This window comes from Gavialis gangeticus, unplaced genomic scaffold (genome assembly GCF_001723915.1).
Source record: "Gavialis gangeticus isolate Ggan-Ray unplaced genomic scaffold, GavGan_comp1, whole genome shotgun sequence".
Classification (NCBI taxonomy): Eukaryota; Metazoa; Chordata; order Crocodylia; family Gavialidae; genus Gavialis; species Gavialis gangeticus.
Genome location: NW_017729022.1, coordinates 153,178,194 through 153,188,707, shown reverse-complemented (window position 1 = coordinate 153,188,707; position 10,514 = coordinate 153,178,194). Strand labels below are relative to the sequence as shown.

The window sequence follows — 10,514 nt, the reverse complement described above, 5'->3', positions numbered from 1 at the left end:
AGATTAGGGATGGCGGGCAAGGAGTTCATATAAACCAGGGACAGGCAAAGTCTGGCCCATGGGCTGGGTCAGGCCCATGGCAGACTCCATTTCCCAGTAGCCCTTGCCCGTATTGCTGCAGCTGGTTTCCATGGAGACTACAGAAGTGGTGCTGCTGTGACAGCATGGGGCCAGGGTTTCCATGGAGACCAGCTCCAGCAGAGCTGGCAGGGCACACAGCTGGGCAGGGAACTGCTCTGTGACTGGGGGTGGGATCTTGCAGCAGTGATAGCATGGTCCAGAGTTGTGTCAGAGCTGTGATCTGCTGCTCTGGATCTGGACCATGCTTTCACCACTGCAAGATCCCAGCCCTGGCTGCAGAGCAGTTGCCTACCAGCTGCATGCCCTACCAGTGGTGTTGGAGCCAGTCTCCATGGAAACCTTGGCCCCATGCTGTGACAGCACCACTGCTGCTGGTGTCTCCATGGAGACCAACCTCAGTGATTCAGGCAGGGGCTGCTGGGAAGTGGAATCCAGCCTCTGGCCAGATCCTCCATATTGCCACGCCTGATAGAAACATACCAAACCTAGGAGTTAAGTTTTATGCATCAGCTGCAGGAGGTCTGGTGTTGGGATCCTTGAAAGGGAAGCATGTTAATGGTCACACTTAGTGAAAGTCCTGAGTACTGCTGTTTTTTTGTTCCTCAGTAGATGAAAGGTGCCTTAGGCTGTCTGTATACCTGCTTGGAGGCGGGATGGGGGGTGTGTTTTAATTAGAGCAGTTTCCAGACAGCCACTCGAATTAAAACGGCTCTCCATCACATGTATTCAATCCCTATGTGTGTTAAAATGGCCACAGGGCGGTTTACCTAAAGCTCATTTAGTGAGGTTTAGGTAGAGTGGCCCTGAGCCATTTTAAAGCGTACAGGGGGGCCTAATGTATGTAATGGTAAGGTGACACTGGCGCGTTTTAATTAGAACATGAAAGAGCACACATATAGACAGCATTTGTTTTTAAACGGGGACTTGGTCTAATTCACAAGATCTTGTAGGTCAAGGAGCGGGCCACGCAGTCTTTCAGACATACTTGCTTCTCACTGCTCTAACAGCCAACTAAGTTCAGGAAAAAAACCTGAAAAAAGATAACTCAGCTCATTTTAGTTAGTAGCTGAATTATTTTTCAGACCTGAGGTCAAGAAAGTGTGTTTTCTACTCCTTGAGAACCTCACACCAGTGTACCTGATTGGTGGTGGTCTGGAAGTGTTCTTCAAAGTGAAATTGGGACTTAAATTAATGTGCTCCTAATACGTTATATGAAGCAAAAGCAGAGCTTTATATTAAAAATTATGGGCTAAAGCTGCAGCTAGTGTAAAGCTATGTAGCATGAAGATGCACTAATTTTATATTTGAGAGTTTGTCCCTGTATATTTTTGTGGGTTGTATTCTTGTGTAGATGTAAATCTTTAAAAAAATCTTCTTCTGTGTCTAATATATTTCTGTAACAATCTTTGAAATGTCTGTCTTGTGCTAGTCAAATTTTCAATCATTCAGTGATGCTATATCTTGTTGTCAATACTGGATATAATTTATGCTACCTTGATAAAGCCATTTTTTATATATATAGGATTTGGAATTTCATATTTATAACACACAATCAGCTAAATATTATATACTGTGTGTGAAAACCTGCACTGAAAAGATGATGAAGATATTTACATTAAGTTTTGCAAATTAACATATGTCTGATTGCTGGTACAGAATATATGGCAGTGTGAACAGCTTAATTAAAAGCAGCATAATTTGAGTGTATTTGTGGGCAAATAGAGCATTATAGCCTGATGAATCAGTTCCAAGTGTATTTAATCAAAATAAGGAAAAATATTTTCTCATCATCAGATTTAGGTTTTAAAAATATATAAATAATTTGTAAGAAATCACAGATTTGTCATTTTCTTGTGTTGCTTTTTACTACTTTTAAACATGCTCTTAAATAATTTAGAAAAAGGACTTTGTAAACACACTATCCTGTTTAAAAAAACAAAACAAAAAAACCCCCCTGTGAAAGAGGGGATCTTCCCTATAATACTGCAGAGCTGTTCCAAGGCTCCTCTTGCAGTCTCAGGGATGTAGTAATCACTTTGGGCTCCTGTAAACGTGCTCAGAGCCTGCTTCGATGTGCTGGAAATCCCAATTAATTGAGTCTCCTGGAGCATAGAAGTTGATGCGCTTCGGCAGCCTTCCGCATCACATGCATCAGTGTTGCTGTGCGTCTCCACGCTGAAAAAAATGGTGGCGGCACTTTGAAATAAAACATGTTTGATGATGTTTAGTTCAAAGCGCCCCGCCGCCATTTTTTTTCAGCTCGGGAATGCGGGGCGATACTGATGCATGCAAGCACTTTTAATTAGCTTAACTTGCTAATTAAAGTGCCCAGCGCCACATCCCACAACACAAGTAAAAATGCTTCATGATGTAGACCATGACCTGTGGCTCGCTGCAGACTCCTGCTCAACAGATAACCTTCCTCTGCAGTAACTCCACCTGTCCTGTCTCTCAGATGAGGCAAGGCTCCTCATCTGAAAGACGGGACAGGAACTTCCCCTTTATACTATAAAAGTACATGGGTGCAGAGTAGTAATCGGTGTCAAGAAAAAGATGCCAATTACTAATGGAATCTCACTGTTTTGTTTTTGCCCTTCTCGCTGTTATCAAAAGAGATTTTTGGAAACAATTTACAAAAAATTAAGCTACTGTACAACCAAAAATTAGTTAAAGCTGAAACAGCAGGCAGAGTACTAGTTCTGCTGATTCCTTTAAGTAAAGGTTATTCTTGAAAATGTTCGAGGCTTGTTTATGAAGTGGCTAAATTTTTCAGTTTGTAGTTACATATGTAAGTTTTAGGACCCCAACTCTGCCAACTCGCCTAGCTTTAAGCATACAAATAATGTGTTGAAAACAATTGTAATAGTGTGCTTTACATTGGGCTTATGCTATAGAAGCTGTCTGAATTGAATCTCAGATCTTATAATTTTTAATCTTAATCTTTATACAAAAGATTGGGGTGCAGTAGTTCTGCAGCCTGGAAAATATCCTCCTTGGATACCTGTTTCCTTAAGAAAAGGCAGTTAAAATGAACCCTCGTAATAGCAGCCCTTCATATATTCACCTTGACACATGTCTAGCATTAAACCAGGGTTTGAGGTATTTTTGCTTGTTTGAGCATATGCATTAAAACCATTGCTTAGAACCATTTATTAGTTCTGGAAGAGTTCATATTGGCTTGCCAAAATTTCTCTCTACATGACAGGTCATTAAATGAAGGGATCTAAAGGATTTGTCACCTAACTAAATATTAGTGACTTCACAAATAATTCCATCCCCTTTTCAATTTTGTTAAGTCCCACAGGCCTTTAAAAGCTAGTATCTTCGCCTCTTATGTGCTGGGTAGCTCAGATTTGAAAAATGCTTGCATGTGTTACTGGAGAACTCAAAATATTCTTGAGATGAGGTTCCTTAGCCTCCTGCAAAAGTGAGGCTTGGAGAGCTAGCTGGGAGTATATATAATTGCAGCATCCCTTTTGCTGATGTCCTCAGATAAAGCTGTCTTTTGCACAAGGAGCTAAAATATATCCTAATTACACTGAAAATACCTAATTGTCATGCTCAGAAGTCAAATATCTTGGCTACCTGAGCCACTGAAATTGTTCCTGGTTATGAAAATATCAACTAAGTCAGAAATCACCTAGGACTCCAAGTCTCTTAGGCTTCACAGGAACAAGAAACTGCAGTGGAGGTACAAATATTATTCTAAATTTTATGCAATAAAGACATGTCAGACACTTCAACAATAAATGTGGAAGAGAAAAAATACACCCGTGCTATGTACCCCATGCTTTTCTGATTACTGGGTTTTTCTTGCGTTGTTTGGTTTCAGCAGTGTCAGGGCAGTTGCTTCTTTTAATGATAACGCTTTTTAAGGTGGGATTTCAGATGGATTAAAGCTCTCAAGCTATAGGCCACCAAAATTAGTACAATATTGGAAGAGGTTAAGGAAAAGGAATAAATGATTATAATGAGTCAGATGATTTGCCTTTTACGTCCTTTGTCATGAGAATTACCACCTTCGAGTGGTATCTGACCTCTGTTTCTAGTTTGACAGCCCTGCTAGCCTTCATAATTTACAATGTCGCTGGTTCCTCAGAGCAACAGTGCTGTTTTGGCTCCAGTACAGAGCTTTAAATAGCCATTGTGGATCTCAGCCCAGTGCAACTTTTTATCTTTGCTAATGCACACTAGACCCCATCATGGAATAATAAACAGTAGTGTCATGCTTTGCTTTTTTGTGGTGTGTTTTTTTTGTTGATGCTGTTGTTCTTTTGATTCACCCATTTGGTTGAAGTGGCTTGAAGTAACTCGTGGCTCATAAGGTTGGATTCCTTTCCACATTGAAAGCCAGGATTAGACTGAGTGCTTTGAGTCACTTGATTTAGTTTTAACATGTATTTTAGCTATTAATTTTCCTGGGCAGTAGTCAAATTTGATGGTGGCTTAGGAAAGGTTGCTAGCTTGTTGCATGTTTGGGGAATAAGTTCTCTTTGGAACAGATTGGTGGAAATTCTTTTTCTTGGCAGTATTTTTACACAGAAAGAGGATCAGATTGCTAGTGTCCAAAAATGTATGATTCTGAAATGAATATTAGTTTAGTGTTTAGTGCAGAGCTTGTTCATAGCTTTTAGTTAAGCTGTTCGCAGAAGTGCATTGCTACTGATTCAGTAATGGTTTCCATTTGAAAATATTTCAAATATTGCTTTGGTTTATAGTGTAATCTTAAGTGGCATTTTTTCAGTTGTTTCTGACACTTATTGGAAGTAATCCATGTACATCAAAAATAATTTCAGCCAAAGCACAAATTAATTATAGAGTCAACAAGTTGACATTATTTTTGTGCCTCACCGAAAGTAGACTGAAATGTTTTTCAATAACATATATATTTTAATGTGTGATTTTAAATGTACGGCATTTTCTAAAAAAAAAAAAAAGAAGAACCATGAGTAAAATACTTTCACTTTAATGTGCATGTTACTAATTTAATAAGATGTTATATATTTACATAAAAAGGCATAGAATGTCAGCTCTTTCTCAATCAGAAATGCCTAATTTTATAAAATGCCTTAAAAAATTATATGTATAACTATAAAATATTCTAGTTTAACTACTGACTTTTGGGGTCTTCAATCTTGAAAAAGGACCCTGGCGAAGCAGAGGAAAGTGGAACGCAGGGAAAATTGGTGGAAGCTCTCAGGCAAATGAGAATTAATCATAGGGGGAACTACCGCCACCTTCTGGAGGAGATGTTGACTAGTTACAGGCTAGCTAAAATACAGGGAGAAGAGAACACAACTGAACCAGCTGCAGCGTCTACTTCAGATAAACATGCTGGACCCAGTGACCCAGCTGCAGACACCCAAACAGAATCTGAGAATCACCTTGCTGAAATACAGAGGTCTAATGAAGATTCAGGGATGAATGAGATGTGACAAACAAGCATAACATCTTTGTATTTCACCCAGCTGATTTGATAATTTGATTTAGCTGCTCTGTTTATAGCTTATATACAAAAAACTAGAACTCCTGGTTCCAAAATGATACCTCTGTTTATAGCTTAGCATTTTGTCATATTAGTTCTAGAAAAGTTAATTTTACTTTCACTTACTATGTACGGACTTTATATATACATATATATATTAGACATCTCTTTGAGTAGTTTACATTTTACAACTTATTATAGGATGAATTAACTGACATTGTAATTAATGTTATATATTATGTGAACCAAGGAGTAGGTCTCCTATGCTACTGGAAGGTACTCAAGGTTTTACTTTTTTAATGGGGAAAAAAAGCCTGTAATGCTAGTGGTAGGAGTTTGAAATTTGCTAAAGTGCAAAACAAAAAGAAAGAAAAGGTTTTTAATTTTAAAATTGCTGAATTCTAATGTTGCACGTATGTTTATTATAAGATAATTCACATCCTTAATCATATACAATGTTTGCTCAAATTAGTGATTTATAGAAGTATTTTGACAACTTTTTCACAGCGTGATTATGCTACATATTGCATGTTTGTATTAGATGAATTGTATATAGTTCACATTATCACAGAAAAAATATTCCTTTAGGTTTTAGGATGTGTTAAGCCACTCTTTTTCTAAATGTTTAGTCCTTTCAGCTCAGACTGTATCTTCTGTTCAGTATGACTATCTACTTATTTTCTAGTAAATTGTATCTTTCCAGAAGTTATAGCATACTGTATATCCAGGTAATAAAGTGTATTTAGAATTTAGTGAGCAGTGTCAAGTTCTTTTAAAAAGAAAAGAAAAAACAATATATGTTTTAAGTCCCAATAAAGAATATGAAATGGAATACCTGTATGCATATTGACTTTATTTAATTAATTTTGGTAATGTAACCCTGTTTCAAAAACCCTTTTGGAAATTCACTTAAAGTATTTATTATCCAGATACAGCTTTGCATTTTTTGTAGCTACAGTTGTAGCAGACAACAAGGATTATGATGATCTTCCCATAACTTTTTCTGAAAGTGTTCTGGTGACTTTTAGTGTGAATAAAAATATTGTAAATATAATCTGTGCTATATCGATATTTCATAAAAGCTTTTAAGTAAAATATACTGCAATAAAAATGAAGTACATGTGTTGTTTTGTTTAGGTTAGCTGCTGTCTGTTAGTGTGATGTTCCCTTGCATTTTGTGTGTGTGTACACACATCCACATTCAAGTAGATTAGTGATATAAAGTATGAAACTATCACCTCAGTGTGCATCTAACTCCTACATAATTGCTGAAATGCCATTATCAATAGTCTGCAGTTATTAGTAGAGATGTAGGTATTTTGGCACAGTATTTTCTGTTTATTTGTACTACTACTTAAACCCCCAAAACAAAACAGCTGCTGTGCATTCAAAAAAAATTCACTACATTAATGAAATATGATCCTGTGGGAACATCTTGCTAAATCTGGATTAGCTTTCAAGAGTGCAGGAATCTCCATTAGCATTCCACCTATTTCCATATTTTAACCAAAGGAACTATTTAATTGGTTGATTAGAATAATTTTTGCTTTTGTTTCATTTGATGTATATTTGCTTTTGTTTTATTGTATGTATATTCATTACAATGCGTTGTTTTTATTGCATTAATATTGTATGAGATAAAGGCATAGCTAAGTTTTAATTAACTGTATTGTGTTTCCAAAAAGACATCTTGAAATTTGAGGTGTGAGTGACTTTGAGTAAATTAACATAAAAAGAGGTGGCAGTTTCTTCTATTCTTTATGTGCTCATATTCCACTTCTGTTGTGCTTTTAGTATTCACTACATTATGGGTTAGTTTAATTTGTATTAGTGAGTAGTAATATTTTTCCTCTTCTTTTCCTGTAGGGTGCTGGAGATCTAGAAGATCCGTGGTAGCCTTACAAATCTACTAAAATGCTTTTGATTCTGAAAAAAAATGGGGGAAAAACTTTTAATCAGTTTTCTTCAATACAAGGGAAAAATTCTGGTGGATTTCCAACATTTTGTGAAATGGGCAGAAAGATATTAGAATTTTCCATCATTTGTTCACTTTTCTTTTGTTTTCTGATATTGCCACTCTTAGCATTGCCTGTACTACAGTATTTTTACCAGCCTCAGGCGTACTGATTACATCTGTATTGAACTTTAGCCTTAAAAAGGAAGGAAAGAGTGATTCTTTCAGCAGATCAATATGTACCTGAGGTGCATGGGATTGTAGCTGTACTCTGAAGAGACATTATGGTTTAACTAAACTTACAGCATATAAGCATGAAAGAGTACAAATAATTGTATGAGACATTTACTTACTTCACTTAACTGAGTTGGAAGGATTTTGCAGCTCTGTGGCTTGGAAGTAACTTCAAGTGGGCAATATGCTATAGAATGTGTGTGGTTTCTTTTCTTTTTTTCTTTATTTCCTTTTCCTTTTTTCTTCTATTTTTTATTTTTCCAGTTTTACCTGTGTTACCAGACTGTTAGGTTTCCCTCCAGTGTCCAAATTGTGATATGTTGCCTACTGCTTGCTTGCAGATAAGTGTATTTGGCAATAATATAAGAAGATTCTAGGCATCTGAAAACAGTAAGAATTTACGCATGTGTACAACACATCCTTAAACTATTGCTAGGAAAAAATATTTTAAAAACCAAACTGATTTAATTTATGGTTAGCTGCAATTTGCTTTGACATCACTCACTGCTGCAGGTTTTTGGTTTTTTTTTAAAGATGCTGAATATTTGCCTTTATTATAATGTAAATTGTGATTTTTGTTCTACATGTGGTTTTCTATAGTTTTCTGATTTTTTTTCAGCTTAAGATACAGACATAAGTCTTGTGTAATATGGGTATAATTTTTAATTGTTTGCATTATTTTCAAAGCTCAAATTATCACTTTGAGATTACTATAAATACAGTTAAAATTATCTATTTTAAATTAAGAAAATAGAGATATTTTCATGGGTTCAATGACCTTTCATTTTATAAGCATTGGGCATGGTACAGAGTGGCTGTCATGTAAGGTACTTGAAGATTCTTAGTTTAATTCTATTTTTGCAATAACCTTGATTTTTTTTTTCTGACTTCTTTTGAGTTGTGCATGTAATGAATCCAGTAAATGCTGGAAATGGAGAAGAGTAAAGTATTTATCTAAAAAAAAAAAAAAAAAAAGCTATTGGGGAGGGGAAACAATGAATGTATCCATCTGTACATGATTTACATGCTGTGGATGCCTTGTAAACATTTTCCTATTTGTTTAAACTGTGTTTCAGCGAGGATATAATTGCCCTTGTGTGTAGTTTAAGCTAATGACAGTCATCAACTGGTTTTGTGTGAAATGGAATTCATGGTATTTTTCTGTAACTTTATCCCCTTGGTGAGTCTGTAAACCCACACACACACTTACATACTGGTGCCTATGGCCAGCTTTCCCAGTCACTTTGATTCATTGTGTATCTGATTTCTTTTTGGTCTAGAGAGGATTATCGCCACAGAATATTTTATTTATTCATTAGATTTTAGCCTTGTAAGTTAAAGTGTTCTAAATGATGATGTTAACAGGTATTTGTCCCTTTTACTGGGTTTTTGAGGTTGTTAAAGATAGGGAATGAAGAATGCAAAATGGTTTATTGTTCAGACTGTCTGCTCTGGTCCAACCCTGTACTGATAGTACCTTCCCAGTATGATATTGTGATGTTTCATACAATACAGTGAACATAACCAACTTGTTATCTTCAATAAAGGATTGCTAAAACAGTGTGATACGCTGCAATTTTTGTAAAGGGGATTTATCAAGAAAAGGTAGCACATTCTGTTATCTTTATTTATGTGTAATGTCACAAGGGTTTTGTTTCCTATGCATAACAGTCGACTGTATAAAAACTTCAGGGTTTTAGCTCCTGACATGCAAAAATCTCCAAACATCCATACAATTAGATGAATTGAATTTGTCCCTTTTACTATAACCAATAATTAGCTTTATTTTAGTATGGATTTATTGGGTGTTCTAAAGGCTGAAGCCCATGGAATTGGTTTAATAGGAGTGCCAGACAAAACCAAAAACTAGTGTTTACACTTCAAAAATACTTTTTCCCACTAAGAACTTTGACCCCCACCTTTCACCTCTGCCCCCACCTTTGCCTGCAAGACTGTTAGAAAAATTCAGTCTAAATGTAACATCCTGTATGTAGTATCACTGTAAATCTAAAACTTCCTGTACTGTGAAGATTTGCAGCCACAGTATTCATGAATGGTTCATGGCAAAGACTAGATTCTGGGCCTCATTCCAGAAAAACATTTTGCTGTTTTTGTCGACTTTTTGTCAGAGCTGCCTATGGAATTTAATCTTTGCCCTCCACTCCTGATTAACTAGCTGTTTTAGTTCCTTGTTAAGTGATACGTAAGCATCTCTGTTGCACTGTAAAGCCAGATCCAAATCTATCTGGTAGGCACTTTGCCCTAGGAGGGTGATCCAGATAGATAGGGCTTAACCCCCTATGTTTCTTGTACAGGCAAGGGAGAGATGTTGGGGCCTTCCAGTGGCAATTCAGATCAGTCCCTCAGGAAAAGGCATCTGAAGGTAGCCAAAAGGAAATGTTAGGGATCAGGTGTCTGTCTGTTCCTCCTCAGAGCTTGGCTGCAGAGGAGGCACTTCATTTATATCACTGCTCAGAAAGGAGTTGCATAAAAAAGCCATGCTGCCTGATGGCAGACTTTACCTTAAAGCACAGGACCTGTTAAGCATAGTTGGTGATGCCTTTCTTTTGTCCGGTACTTTAGTAGCAAGAATGCTTTCCCAGAAAGCCAGAGCCCTGGGTTCAAGGATCATACCTGCTGGGGGAACTCAAACCCCCATCTCCCAATTTTCAGGAGAACCACTGACCACTAGACTGGTTTCTAGGTTCTGGCCCGTACTGGCAGAGTGGCGGGGGGGGATAGGGGATTTTTTTTTTTTTA

General features: G+C 36.9%; 1 protein-coding gene across 10 annotated transcripts in view; it reads left to right on the top strand.

Moving 5' to 3' along the window:
• PPM1B (protein phosphatase, Mg2+/Mn2+ dependent 1B) overlaps positions 1-10,514 on the top strand; it is a 120,531-nt gene that overhangs the window by 99,799 nt on the left and 10,218 nt on the right. For 8 of the 10 annotated variants that reach the window (XM_019516352.1, XM_019516350.1, XM_019516347.1 and 5 more), the window contains one exon: positions 5,226-6,314. The exons of 1 other annotated variant lie outside the window; for it this stretch is intronic. In XM_019516352.1, the coding sequence (XP_019371897.1) occupies positions 5,226-5,516 (291 nt within the window). In that variant the 3' untranslated portion in view covers positions 5,517-6,314. Of the gene's footprint in view, positions 1-5,225; positions 6,315-7,432; positions 9,318-10,514 lie in introns of those variants that run through there. One more of the 10 variants, XM_019516355.1, reaches the window with a different exon arrangement.